General features: G+C 48.1%; 2 protein-coding genes across 2 annotated transcripts in view; one reads left to right on the forward strand and one right to left on the reverse strand.

Moving 5' to 3' along the window:
• HABP4 (hyaluronan binding protein 4) overlaps window positions 1–15,048 on the reverse strand; it is a 274,086-nt gene that overhangs the window by 253,814 nt on the left and 5,224 nt on the right. The window lies entirely within an intron of this gene.
• SLC35D2 (solute carrier family 35 member D2) overlaps window positions 7,875–15,048 on the forward strand; it is a 184,851-nt gene continuing 177,677 nt past the window's right edge. The window contains exons 1-2 of the mRNA XM_073633125.1: window positions 7,875–8,065; window positions 12,635–12,668. Coding sequence (XP_073489226.1) covers window positions 7,947–8,065; window positions 12,635–12,668 — 153 coding nt within the window. The 5' untranslated portion in view covers window positions 7,875–7,946. The remainder of the gene's footprint in view (window positions 8,066–12,634; window positions 12,669–15,048) is intronic.

Genomic DNA, 15,048 nt, shown 5'->3' on the forward strand with positions numbered 1-15,048 from the left:
CTATCACCTGTTGCCCATCAGTAACTGTCACCCGTCGCACAGCCCATCAGAAAAAATGTCCAAAAGATTCTATACAAGTGAGGAGGTGTTCCAGATCCTCTCCATGACTGATGAGAGCAGCAGGGATTGTCATCAGATTTAAATGCCGATTCCGATTGTGAATCAAATTCAGCATTTGAACCGATAGATAGTAGTGGATCGGCAAATGAATCAGAGGAAGAATGGAACCCTCCTAAAAGGGCATGGCGCTCTGGAAACCAGGCAGCCACCAGCAATATACACCAGGATCAAATTCCCAGGCCCAGTGCCAGCGCTGCCGCCAGCGATAGACCCCAAGAACAAAGTCCCAGTACCACAGCTGCTGCCAGCAAAAGACCACAAGAAATGCCCAGTACCAGCACTGCCACAGCATCACGCCCAAATGGCAACGCAGGAACTTCAAATCCCCCAACTACCAGCACTGGAGTGCCACATCCCCCAAGAACAGGGCCGCTATACATCTTCCAGCTGGTCTTGCCAATCCAACATGGCTGCCTTCCGACTCAGAATCGGCAAAAATTCCCCCTTTCACTGCACAGCCAGGTTTGCAGGCCAATACCCAAAATTTTACTGAAATTGATTGTTTTTATTTATTTTTGCCCGACACTTTGCTGCAACTCATTGTGGACCAGACCAATTTATATGCCCAGCAGCATATTGCCAACAACCCCCAATCATCATACGCCCATCCGTTTGAGTGGTAGGATTTGATTCTGGAGGAGTTCAAAGTGTTTATGGGCCTCACCATAAACATAAGGCTTACAAAAAAAATGGAGGACATGCCTATTGGTCCACCAACCCCATCCACCACATGCCCATTTATTCTTCCGTAATGTCCAGGTCCCGATACAAGATGATAATGCGCTTTCTTCATTTCAGTGGCAACACCCAGTGCCCTCCCTGCAATCATCCAAATTACGATAAATTATATAAAATTCGCCCACTCATTAATTTCTTTTCCCAACGATTTGCAGAACTCTGTCCCAGATCAGCATATATTTGTAGATGAGTCCCTGGTACCCTTTTCAGGCCGGCTCCAGAAATGTTTTTCTGGATGGAGAAAACAATTTTTTTGCTGTCTCTGGTTTTCGTAATTTCTGGATTAGGGTCTGGAGTCCGGAGGCTTCATAGAGATTTGCGTGGGTCGAAGCCTCTACCCCTGTGCCCCTGTGCACAGGTCTTACCTGATTGCGGTCCTCAGCCTGCTGCATCATGCCTCTGTCTGCCGCATAAACTGACCACACCTCTGCCTGCTACCTGGGCTATGGAAATAATTAGCTGTAGCAAGAGGCATTATGTTTATGAAGGGCTGGAGAGCGGTACAATAATGAATGCAGGCAGGTAATGGTGTACCAGGACCAATATTATGGCTGTGCTGGCTGTCTCTGCCTGGACAGTTTCTATGGACAAATGCTTTGGCTGTGCTGACGATATCCTTGTGCTGACTATAGACAATATTCCTGCCTGCTGCCTGGATAATTACTATTGTTTTTGCTAAGCACATCACTACCTGCTGCCTGAACCAATTCTCTCTTCTGGGGACACTACTAAAACCGCAGGTAATACTTTTTTTACCCTTTCCGCAATAGAATTTATTTTTGAGTGTAATTTTTGGTATGTAAATTCTATGTGTTAGAAATATAAGGGCCTTCAAAAATGATAGGTTGTCAGGAAATGAGATGTGTAATTTATGCTTGAAGAACGCCTGAAGGTGCTACTTCAATGGTGGGCCTCTTAATGTGGCCAGGCTGTGTAAAAGTCTCACACATGTGGTATGGCCATACTCTGGAGGAGTAGCAAAATGTATTTTGTGGTGTCATTTTTGCTATGTACATGTTATGTGTTGGAAATATTTTAAAAATGGACAACTTTGTGGGAAAAAGAAAGAGTTTTCATTTTTTTTCCACATTTTCCAAAAACTTCTGGAAAAAAATGAACCATTCAAAAGACTCATTATGCCTCATAAATGATATGTTGGGGTGTCTGCTTTCCAAAATGGGGTCGTTTTGTGGGTATTTGTACTTTCCTGGCTTGTTAGTGTCTCAAGAAATGAGATAGGTCTTCAGTACATCAGGTGTGATCAATTTTCAATGATTGGCACCAAAGCTTGTAGACTCTATAACTTTCACAAAGACCAAATAATATACACTAATTAGGGTTATTTTTACCGAAGATATGTAGCCGTATAAATTTTGGTCAAAATTTATGAAGAAATAATACTAATTTGCAAAATTTTATGACCGAAACAAAGAAAAAGGCATTTTTTCACAAAATTTTCAGTCTTTTTTTTAAATTTATAGCACATAAAATAAAAGACCCACTAGTGATTAAATACCACCAAAAGCAAGCTCTATTTATATGAAAAAAAGGACGGAAATTTCATTTGAGTAATTGTCATTCAAAATGTGAGAGCGCTGAAAATTGGTCTGGGCAGGAAGGGGGTGAAAGTGCCTTGTAGGCAAGTGGTTAAAAGAAAGTTTAAAACAAACACAGAAGATTCCCTCGCAGGGGTATTCAGCATTTAAGTCCTGCTACCAAAATAAATGATATTCAGCACTCCTCTCTTATAAACGCAGCTCTCCTCTCAGGCCTTACACTTTATGGCCTTGGTCTGTCTCCCACAGACCAGACGCTCCACACCCCTGTGCGTACAGCAAGTAGCCTCATGCTACACTGGCTCCCACCCAGTGGTGTATTTAGGTTTTGTGCTGCCCTAGGCCTGACTAAACTTGTGCACCCCTAATTTAAATATGACCCACCCCTTCTTGTTTAAGACCCTCCATGTCATCTGTAAACCACACCCCTTCCTCTTTAGGCTCCACCTCTTCCTCTCTGTACATTAACAGTGGGTACCAAGTGCCTACTTGTAAGCTCCTTGAGGGCAGGGACCAATGGGAATGTACAATGCAGGCCTCAAAGGCTACTTTCACACTAGGGCGGTGGGGGGGTTGGTGGCAAAGCGCCACTAGTTTTAGCGGCGTTTTACCGTTGTTATAGCGGCGCTTTTTGGCCGCTAGTGAAAAAGGATTAAAAGCGCCTGCAAAGCGCCACTGCCAAAGCGCTTTTCAGGCGCTTCGGCAGTGCTGGCCATTAATTTCAATGATGCCACAAAGATGCTGTTTGCAGGACATTTTTTTCTGTTCTGCAAGCGCACCGCCCCAGTGTGAAAGCACTCGGGGTTTCACACTGGGGCTGCAGAAGAGGCAGTTTAGAGGCGCTTTTCAGGTGCTAATTTTAGTGCAAAAACACATGTAAAACGCCTCAGTGTAAAAGTGGCCAAAATTTCAAGTCCTGAGCCACTAGCCAGGCTTTAAGAGTTACTCGCCACCACTTGCCCCACCCAACCCCTACCCTTGCAGTGAGTGGATTCCTGGAGATGGGGTCACCCAGTGGCTTCTTGAGAGATGTATTTTTCTCCTATGTGGAAAGGAACGGGAAAAGTTTTCATCAGGCAAAGTAAGTAGACTGTGGGTAGGGCAGAGAAGAGTCTCTGACTACTAGAGAGGAAGGGGCTCTGTCCGGCCCAACAAGTGGAAGTTGGAGGGGCTCTGTCCGGCCCAAAAGTGAGGTGGAAGACGGGGCTCTATCCGGCCCAAAAGTGAGATGATAGTTGGGGCTCTGACCGGCCCAAAAGTGAGATGATAGTCGGGGCTCTGTCCAGCCCAATAGAGAGAGATGACGGCAGTCTTCTGTTGGAGATCTTTACCTGGCATCAGGTTCTTAGCACAAACGTCAAGCAAATGGCGTTGGCTGTTTAAGTAGGGACAAGAGGAGGAGCCGGGTGATCTCGTTGTGATGTCATCAATCTGCGACGGAGTTTGTGGAGATATCAGAGCTCCCAGTGGAAAGATAAGAATATTGCAGGAGAAATGTCAGAGCCTCCAGTGGAGGGATAAAGACATTACAGGAGAGATGTCGGAGCCTCCAGTGGAGGGATAAGGACATTACAGGTAGTTGGCTGCAGAAGGGGTTGTGGCATGGTGGTAGCTGGCTGCAGAAGGGGTTGCAGCGTGGTGGTAGATGGCTTTAGAAGGGGTTGTGGCTCAGTGGTAGCTGGCTGCAGAAGGGGTTGTGGCGTGGTGGTAGCTGGCTGCAGAAGGGGGTTGTGGCACGGTGGTAGCTGGCTGCAGAAGGTGGTTTAGGCATGGTGGTAGCTGGCTGCAGAAGGGGGTTGTGGCATAGTGGTAGCTGGCTGCAGAAGGTGGTTTAGGCATGGTGGTAGCTGGCTGCAGAAGGGGGTTATGGCATGGTGGTAGATGGCTGCAGAAGGGGTTGTGGCATGGTGGTAGCTGGCTGCAGAAGGGGTTGTGGAATTGTGGTAGCTGGCTGCATGGGTTGTGGCATGGTGGTAGCTGGCTGCAGAAGGGGTTTGTGGCATGGTGGTAGCTGGCTGCAGCCTGCAAAAGGGTGTTGTGGCATGTTGGTAGCTGGCTGCAGCCTGCAAAAGGGTGTTGTGGCATGGTGGTAGCTGGCTGCAGAAGGGGGTTGTGGCATGGTGGTAGCTGGCTGCAGAAGGGGGTTGTGGCATGGTGGTAACTGGCTGCAGAAGGGGGTTGTGGCATGGTGGTAGCTGGCTGCAGAAGGGGGTTGTGGCATGGTGGTAGTTGGCTGCAGAAGGGGTTGTGGCATGGTGGTAGCTGGCTGCAGAATGCAGAAGGGGTTGTGGCATGGTGGTAGCGCTGCAGAAGGGGTTGTGACATGGTGGTAGCTGGCTGCAGAAGGGGTTGTAGCGTGGTGGTAGCTGGCTGCAGAAGGGGGTTGTGGCATGGTGGTAGCTGGCTGCAGAAGGGGGTTGTGGCATGGTGGTAGCTGGCTGCAGAAGGGGGTTGTGGCATGGTGGTAGCTGGCTGCAGAAGGGGGTTGTGGCATGGTGGTAGCTGGCTGCAGAAGGGGGTTGTGGCATGGTGGTAGTTGGCTGCAGAAGGGGTTGTGGCATGGTGGTAGCTGGCTGCAGAATGCAGAAGGGGTTGTGGCATGGTGGTAGCTGGCTGCAGAAGGGGTTGTGGCATGGTGGTAGCTGGCTGCAGAAGGGGTTGTAGCGTGGTGGTAGCTGGCTGCAGAAAGGGGTTGTGGCATGGTGGTAGCTGGCTGCAGAAGGGGGTTGTGGCATGGTGGTAGCTGGCTGCAGAAGGGGGTTGTGGCATGGTGGTAGCTGGCTGCAGAAGGGGGTTGTGGCATGGTGGTAGTTGGCTGCAGAAGGGGTTGTGGCATGGTGGTAGCTGGCTGCAGAATGCAGAAGGGGTTGTGGCATGGTGGTAGCTGGCTGCAGAAGGGGTTGTGGCATGGTGGTAGCTGGCTGCAGAAGGGGTTGTAGCGTGGTGGTAGCTGGCTGCAGATGGGGGTTGTGGCATGGTGGTAGCTGGCTGCAGAAGGGGGTTGTGGCATGGTGGTAGCTGGCTGCAGAAAGGGGTTGTGGCATGGTGGTAGCTGGCTGCAGAAGGGGGTTGTGGCATAGTGGTAGCTGGCTGCAGAAGGGGGTTGTGGCATGGTGGTAACTGGCTGCAGAAGGGGATTGTGGCATGGTGGTAGCTGGCTGCAGAAGGGGGTTGTGGCATGGTGGTAGTTGGCTGCAGAAGGGGTTGTGGCATGGTGGTAGCTGGCAGCAGAATGCAGAAGGGGTTGTGGCATGATGGTAGCTGGCTGCAGAAGGGGGTTGTGGCATGGTGGTAGCTGGCTGCAGAAGGGGTTGTAGCGTGGTGGTAGCTGGCTGCAGAAGGGGATTGTGGCATGGTGGTAGCTGGCTGCAGAAGGGGGTTGTGGCATGGTGGTAACTGGCTGCAGAAGGGGATTGTGGCATGGTGGTAGCTGGCTGCAGAAGGGGGTTGTGGCATGGTGGTAGTTGGCTGCAGAAGGGGTTGTGGCATGGTGGTAGCTGGCAGCAGAATGCAGAAGGGGTTGTGGCATGATGGTAGCTGGCTGCAGAAGGGGGTTGTGGCATGGTGGTAGCTGGCTGCAGAAGGGGTTGTAGCGTGGTGGTAGCTGGCTGCAGAAGGGGGTTGTGGCATGGTGGTAGCTGGCTGCAGAAGGGGGTTGTGGCATGGTGGTAGCTGGCTGCAGAAGGGGGTTGTGGCATGGTGGTAGTGTAATGCTTCAGGCAGTGAACTATGTTGGATTGTGTGTATCACAGCTTCGGAAGTCTATGAATACTATATTCTTAACAGTTAACTTTAACCTTAACAGCTATCGGGTAGGAAGACTCAGATAAGTTTGGAAATACAATTGGTTTTATTTAGAGTGGTAATACACAGCCACAACGGGGAGCTTCAGAGGCAACTTAAGCTTAGTAGCACTACACAGGAATAAAGTTTATAGGAAACGTAAAGATACTTGCAGTGAGTGGGTTCCTGGAGATGGGGTCACCCAGTAGCTTCTTGAGAGATGTACTGGTCTCCTATGTGGAAAGGAGCTGTGCCTCTCCCTGCAGCTGGAGCCCCGGATCCCCCACATTGATTGACAGCCCCAGGGAGGGGAGGCTGGACACCTCTTTCTTACCTCCCCTTCCATCGGCTCCATACAGCGCTGGTGATGCCCCCTCTGTGGGACCCTCCTCTTCCCCTCCTCGCCACTGCATAACAGACGCCAGATGCCTCCTTGTGGTGTGCAGGGATTGCTCAGCGCAGAACTCCAGTGGGGGTTGACGGCGGGGGGGGCAATATCTGGGTCTCCAGAGCAGCGGGAATCTGGCTGCTGGAATAAGTCTCCTCACCTGGACAACACAGCGCTGGCCCCACTTCCTCCCTAAGACACAGCCACGGCTCCGTTCTATCTCTCCACTGCCTGGCCATGGAGCTCACAGGCAACATTAACACACTGCTGGCCGGAGCGCATTACTGCAGCGGCATTGTTGTCAGCAGAGGTGGCTCTTCAATTAGGCGGTCGCGAGGCCCCTGTGAGTGCGAGGCCTTAGGCGACCGCTTAATTAGAGAGCCGCCTCTGAGTTTTGGATAGCGTGGAGAGGGATTATATCCCTTGTCCATTTTTCTTGCTCTCTGTGCCTTCTTTACCACCTCAATACCGGGCACTTTCACTGCCTTCCTGCCCAGTCCAATTTTCAGCTTTCACTTGGAATTTAAATGACAATTGGGCGGTCATGCAAAACTGTACTCAAATACATTTTTTCATAATTTTCTTTCCACAACTAGAGCTTTCTTTTGGTGGTATTTATTCACCGCTGGGTTTTTTTTTTTTTTTTGCTGATGAGGCTGCACTGATGGGCAGGCACTGATAGGCGGCACAGATTGGCATCACTGATGGGCACAGACTGGCATCACTGATGGGCACAGACTGGTGTCACTGATGGGCACAGAGTGGCGTCACTGACGGGCACTGTTGGGGCTGCATTGTAATCAGGACACAGCCGATCACATGGGTAATGAGCTGCGGCTGCGGATCTTTGCCGAGATCAGGGTTGCAGTGTTTCCCAGGGATACAACACACCCACAATCACAGCGCGCCCCCGTGGCTACACTTGTCACCATCATATGACTGCGTCCCACCACCATTTGTCTATACAGCGGGCGGAAGCTGGTTAAGGAGCTTCACCCTGTCTATTTGTGAAAGTAAAAGAAAAACCCAAATTTTGGGTTGTCCCCAGTAAAGTAATAGAGGGGAAATCTTCCAGTGGGGACACTAGTTCTGGTGACCTGGGGGCCCCCAAGGAATTCCTTTTAATTTGCAGAGATTTGTGAGTGTGTGTGTTCTACTTAGTCATAGTTTAGGTCTTTGTAGTATTAACCCAGTTTTTCCAGTATCCTGTGAAATAACTATCTGTATGAGTTGTTCTGCCCTGTAAACAAACATGTCATTCCTCTTCCTCATGTCAGTCACTCCCTCTATGTAGACACCTGGCCTGTCGGGAGGAGCCAGGTGTCATTGTGAACATAGCAGAATTCCCAGCACACAGCACAATGGCAGCCAGCACTGAGGTTCCAGCATCTCGCACAGCACGGATTCTTTCAGCACTTTTCTATGGAGTCACCTCGTTCCTCATTGTCCTGATTAATAAGTCTGTGCTCACCACTTACAGGTAAGAAGGAGGGGAGGGGGGGGGGAGCATGTGTGCCAGCAGGATAGTGTGAGTGTGTGTAGGCTGCTAGTTCCTAGTGTCTGGATTAATGAGTAAAAAGATCTTATCAAACATATTGGCATAGCCACAGTGCTAGAGATGTTGTTTTAACACAATTGATTAATAAATGGAAAAGATTCATGGACCAGAAAAAATCTTACTTATCCAGTAATAAAAATAGTTAAACGTCAGCATATTTCAGAGGAATGAATTTAGTCTATATGATAGTATGCCACTAATCGTGTCCTCGGGGCACATAGCCTCAATGGCTCAGTGCCCTTTAAGACTACGTTTGCATTAGCCTCCTGTGTTTTTAGGTTATTTAAAACTGACTTTCACCCCCTTAATGACTTGTCATCATTTCCACCTCAGTATTAAAGGATAATATAGGCACAACTTTTTGTTCGTTTTTGATAGAATGGAAGAGGGTTAGAACACCTGTCAGTTTTTATTTCCTTTTCACCGTTAGGGAATTTCATCCTCTGTATTTGTCCTGTTTATCATTATCACCAAAAGTCAAAGCAAGAGAAGATTCTGAATTTCTGGTTGTCACTAGAACAGTAATAGAGGGGAAATGTTCCAATGGGGACACTAATTGTTGACCCTGTTGACAACTATAGATGGGCTCAGGTGGGTTAGAAATCCCACCAGGAAGCTGACACTGCACACGGCTAATCACAGGCAGTGAGACATTTCCTAATCTGTGCAACTGCTGATCGGGAAATGTCTCACAGCCGGTGATTAGCGTTGTGCAGTGTTAGCTTCCTGGCGGGATCGAGCACATGGGACTTTAAACATGCCTGAGCCCATCTCTAGTGACAGCCAGGGATTTCCTCTCACTTCCTGTTTTGGCTATGGGGCAGGAAGTGAAAAGAAATCTCCACAATGGTAAGGTGACCAGATTTTCATAGCAAAATCAGGGATGCCCTACAGACCATGCCCATTTTTATACCACACCCACAAACTAACACCTCAACCCCCCCCCCCCCCCCCCATCAAGTTTTAAAGTGCTCTTTGACAATTGGTCACAATATTTTTGTACCAAGAGGCGGGAACCCAAGTCATAAAGACACAACAAACAAATTACAAATAAGAGACCCCAAGATCTGCAAGCATAATTAGTAGGAATGTCTAAACATATCAGTTAGAAAAATGCACACTAAATGTCAGATGGCATTACCAATAAGGTGGGTGTCACTTTACAGTGGATTGCTTGTAGTGTGGAAGTGCTCTCTGTAGATACAACATGGCACCATAACCTTCTTGTGCCACTGTGCCCACTATCTTGATTTGTCTCTGAATGTACAATTGTGCCTCAAAAGTACAATAGACATTTGCAGTGCTATTACTAGGATGAAAGAGTGCCATTCTCAAGGTGCTCTGATCACATTATCGGCTCTCAGCAGCAGCTACATGGGAGAGGAGGGACAGCCAATACTGGATGCCCCTTCGTGAGCCTATGGGTGACATCACCAAGTAGCACTACCCCTGCAGGGGCCACTGGTAACTGGTTCTTCTACTCCTGCACAGCCAGGGAACACGCATTCTCCACTTGCATCCAAACACAAGAAGTCAGTCCCATGGCTTTGTTTTGTTTTATTATTAGGGGTAACAACTTAGTTACTGTCTTGGATAATGTAAAGGGATTTATGGGATGCCCAACTTGAAGCAAAGCACAACAAAAAGGGGGGACAATTTCCTCCTTCTGTGCAAAAAGATCCTGAACTGCTTTCTCTCCTTTCCTTTCCTCACACAGTCCTTAGTAGATTAGAAGCAAAAGTCCATTACAGACTAGGAGCTCTCAGCCCCTCTTGGAAATGACCCAAAAATTGAGGCAAACTGCATGCAGGAGTGTATTCTCTTCTTGTGTAGAACTGCTTCCTGCTACACTGCTTGCAGGCACTACCAGCCCCCCTGGGTGCTCTGAAAATCTCCCAGGGCAAGAATAAAAGCTTGTTACACATGGCAGTCTCTCTCCTTGAAAATTCTTGGGGTGTGCTGATGTACTCACTCTGTCCTCCTTGCTCCCACTGCTCTCAGTCAAGATTCCAAGTCAAACCGCTCTGCTGAATGGATCCTCCTGAGCCAGCCTGGGAATGGGGTCTCCCCCAGACCTAGGAGACCCCTCCTAGGCCACCGACAGCCTCCTTAGCACGACATCTTCCACCCTACTCCCTTGCTAGCATGACTCATTCATATTTAAGGGCTGGCCTAACCATCCTGCCAGGACAGCATGCTTGGTGATTGGCCAGGTTCCCCTAAGTATGCAGATCGACCCTCTTAGCCTCCGGCCACTAACTTCTAGAAGTTTCTCCAAACTTCCAGAACCAGGGGGAGGCACCAGAGGACAAGCCTCTGTGAGTTATCCAGCCTGACCTGCAGTAAACCCTGACCCAGATTCCAGACTCATACTTACCACGAGTCAATAAATTTGCCTGCACTAAAGTAATGGCACACTAGAGGGTGCTACAGTGTATTGCTTGTAGTGTGGAAGTGCGATTTGCGGATATAACATGGCACCATAATCTTCCTGTGCCACTGGGGCCACTATCTTGTGTCTCTGCATGTACAATTGTGCCTCAAAAGTAAAATAGACTTTTTACTGTGCAGTGCTATTAACTTGGATGGAAGAGTGTCATTCTCAGGGTGTTCTGGTCTGCTCAAATTATCGGCTCCCAGCAGCAGCTTCAGGGGAGAGGAGGGACAGTCGACAATGGATGTGCCATAGTAATGGGCTCTCCCCTGAAGCCAGTCTCTGGGGGATCACATGACCGGTTCAGAGTGCTGTGAGAGTAGGTAATTATAAGCATCTTCCTTCTACGGGGTACTTAGAATAGGAGTTAGAAGGTGGGTGGGCGACAATGTACAATTAGCGTTTACCAGTCACTAGGCGTACAAGTTGCGCATCAGTAATAGCAATATGTTCGCTATTATATTAGAAACAATTTGTACTATGTGATATACTTCTTTGCATCTATGTTATTGGAGTGGCTGCGTCCGCAAATAAGCTTTCAGTTATATATGTCTTTTACAACCACAATAAAAAATTTCTAGTAAAAAAAGTAAATAAATGAAAATAAAAAATAAATAAAAAGAAGGTGGGTGGGAACAGGTTAACTAGCTTGTCCACCGCTCACAGTGAATATATGGGAAGCAGGTACAGGCAGGATCACGTACATGTACGTAATCAGCCTTCTTCCAGGTCTGCTGACCCATGCTGTGATTGGACACAGCACAAGTTTGGCAGCTGATTTCAGCCAGGGATTTCGTCTGAAATCAGCTGATCGGTTGTGTCCAGTCTCTGAACAGCATTCTGGCTGTTTCTTTTCCCTTAAAAGCAGGGAGAAAAACCACTAGGTTTTTCTGCCCGCTGCTAAATAAACGAAGGGGTGAGGCCACCCGATGATGTCACTGAGTGACGCCGCTCCAGTATGGCGTCATCGACCCAACATGCCACAGTTAATGACGTCATAAGAAGGCATGGGCACCCATGCCTTCACCGGTGACCCCACCCCTTAGTTTATTTAGCGGCGGGTAGGTGACAGAGCTGTCATTCGGCGGGAGCCAAGCGTTGGTGCGGGTCAGGTTTTTTTCCATTTGGGTTGGTGGCCAGAGTTCATCGCGATTGACGTTGGATCTACTTTGAGGTACATTTATTATTTTTGTCTTTTTTGAATAAAGGACCTGTCAAAAACTGTCCCTGGGTTTTTATTTACTTTGCACTTTTTTTTTGGTGGTGGTGTGGGATCTGGGCGCCTTCTTGTCAAAGGGGGCTTCCAGATTCTGATACGTCACCCCCACACGCCCCCCACGACCACTAGGCCAGGGTTGTGAGGAAGAGGCCCTTGTCCTCATCAACATGGGAGGGAACAAGGTGCTTTGAGGAAGGGAGATTCCCCCCCCCCCCCCCCCAAAGCAACCTTTCCATGTTAAAGGCATGTGGCCTGGTATGGTTTAGGGGGGAAGGGTGCTTGCTTGCCGCCTACCCTTTCCTGACATTCCGGGCTGCATGCTTGTACAGGGGGCTGATATTGATTTTAAGGAGGACCCCACGTCTTTTTTTTTTTTTTGGGTCTGGTATGGATATTGGGGGGGACACCCAAATAGTTTTTTTTTAAATAATGTTAATGCCAGCACTTCTTTTGTTTACATTCTGCTGTCAGTGGGAAATCCCGCTGAAGGCGGATGAGTCATGGTTGTTATGGACACTGCACACGCCAGCTGCTTAACAACCAGCTCTTTAACAGCCAACTAAAAAAATGTGTCAGATCACCTAAATGCTGCATGCGATCTCTTTTAGTGAATGGAGCCCAGTGTGATTTAACTACTGGGAACCATCTGGGATTGCAATTATTTCTAATCCTTAAGCTACTGTGGACCACAAAGAAGAAGCGAGAGGGTCGCATGTGGCCCATAAAACACCAGTTTGACATGTGTACTGTAGGGTATTTTCTAAGCCTGTAGAATCAACTGTGTAGCTAATCACTAATTGGTTACATGTACTTATTTTCTATTTTCTTCTTAATGAAGGTTTCCATCAACGACATTTCTTGGAGTTGGGCAGGTATGTCATGATAGCCTCAACTATGTTTTGTTTTTTTTTTTTATTAATATTTAGGATTTAAAAAACTGACCAGTTTTTGTAAAACATGTAATTATAAATATACAAAGTATGATTAATAAAAATGTGGCACTGGACAATTTTCAGCGCCAGGACCTACTCCAGTAATGGGGGAGCTTGCCTGCAGCTGTACTCCACCATGGCTCAAGTACCAACTAATTTAAAAACATTGACCTACCAGCTCATGCCAAATGAACTCTAAAAGTCTCCATCCAGGGCTGCTGTTAGAAATTATTGGGCCCCGTACAGACTAGCTGACAGGAACACTGAACCAAGCCTAAAATGCGGCTCCAGCAGCATGAACAGACCACTTATCCATGCAACCAGAATACCTGTGAGAATAAGCCCTTTAGGTTTTTTTAAAAAAACTTTACAATTTAATTATTTATTTTCTACATTTTTTTTAAACAGCCCTGTGGGGGGTTGGTGAAATATCCGGTGTCTAAACAGACACCCAACGTCTCATTTTTGAGACAGAGAAAGAGATTGAGGACACAGATTCCTCCAATCATTTCTCTACAGCCTCAGCTACAGAAGCTCCCTGTTCTGGATTGGAACTTATGGGGACTGGGCTCTGTACAGGAGGGCAGGTACCCCCTTATCAGCGGCCCTGAGTGAATACATTTCTATTCGTGAAAGATTGGTGAGGAGTTTACCAAAAAGGGAAGTCCATTCGGAGTGTACAATTTTGTTTCAGAAATACAAAAGACCTACAAGAGACCTATTTATAAGATCTAGGATAAAAAGGAGAAAACAAATGCAAAGTGGGTGCCCATATTAACTTGGATTTTAGTGTTTTTTTTTAATAGGAAAAGAAACAATTTGATTGGTCTAAATGAGCAATGATTCAATTTTTTTTTCCTGTTTTTCCTTTCTCCATTTCTTAATTGTACATCACGGGACACAGAGCCATAGTAATTACTATGTGGGTTATAGGCCACCTTCAGGTGATGGACACTGGCACAACCTAAACAGGAAGTTGCCTCCCTATATAACCCCTCCCACTACTGGGAGTACCTCAGTTTTTTTCGCCAGTGTCTTAGGTGTTGGTCACCAGTAAAGATGTGCTGTGCTGAGTTCCACTGGAGCAATCCTTGCTGTGGCTAGCTATGCAGCCGGATCCATTCAAAGTGTCTTTTCAGGCCGAATTGAATGGTACCCGGGCCTAGTGGCGGAAGAAACGAGGTTTAGCCCGTAATGCTTCTCTTTTTAGAGAGCTGGACCCTGGGATCCAGAGCTTTGGTGTTTTCAGCCATAAAGTTTTTACTGGCGGGGTGCTTTACAGGTCCAGGAGTGTGGGTTTACCGAGGATCCCTGGTTCCTGAAGGTTTTGTAACGGAGCCCACCGTGAGAGGTGAAGATTGGGTCTGTTGGTTTTATCACAGAAAGCCCTGCGGCGGGAAAGGTAAGTGGAGGTTCTCATGCCTAAGAGTCACCACTGGGGGCTATATAGAGCACGTATCTTGTCATGCTTTCCTCAAAGATCCCGCTGTGTCACAGAAGCAGCAGGCTTCCCTCTGGCGAGCAGCTCAGACCTCCAGTAAGATTGGGGGGGACTTTCTTCCACGAAACACCCCCCACTTGGATAAAGCTCTCCCCCTCTTCCTGAATAGGGGAAGCCAAAAACGATTGGCGATGCCGCACCGTTCTTTTTTTTTCACCGCCCCCGCACAGCGGCTTGTTACAGGTCTCCTCCTCACCTTCCCCCCCCCCCCCACACACACACACACGCCAATCCCGTTGGATCAGAGGCCCGCGCTCGTGTGGGAAAACCCTCTTTTGAAAAGAAGGGGGCTGCGATGTGATGGAAGGGGCGGGGTTTAGCTCAGCGTTGGCGTCCTGCGGCATCCTGCGCAGGAGTAAGTTTAAAAGCTCAATTTTTGCTGGCTGCAGATGTCGGAGGGACACAAGAGCAAAAAGGAGCATGCAAGAGGTTGGTGACACAGGCATTCCCTTTGCACATTTACTAATAGCATCAGGCTGAGCGTTAATAGCAGCGGCAGTGGCTGGACTATTGCTCAAGTAGTGGATGCGATTTCTTCTGGTAGTACCTCTGCTTTTGTGCATTGGGCTAAGGTCAGAAGGGGGGGTTGAAACACCCCCAAAAAAGGGCTAAAAGAGTCTCCCTCAAGCTCTGGAATGCATACTCATCTCTACAATGGCATCCTCCCCTGAGAGGGGGTGGCTGGTCAGAGTGAGCATCGGGGCCATGAAATGTTTACAACTGCCTTATCGGTATTGTTTCAATGACCACTTGCTTCTCATTCTTTGGTTCGTAGTTTTTTTCAGGGGGTAACATGGCTTAATCCCCCGGTTAGGTCAC

The sequence above is a fragment of the Aquarana catesbeiana genome, linkage group LG01 (genome assembly GCF_042186555.1).
Source record: "Aquarana catesbeiana isolate 2022-GZ linkage group LG01, ASM4218655v1, whole genome shotgun sequence".
NCBI lineage: Eukaryota > Metazoa > Chordata > Amphibia > Anura > Ranidae > Aquarana > Aquarana catesbeiana.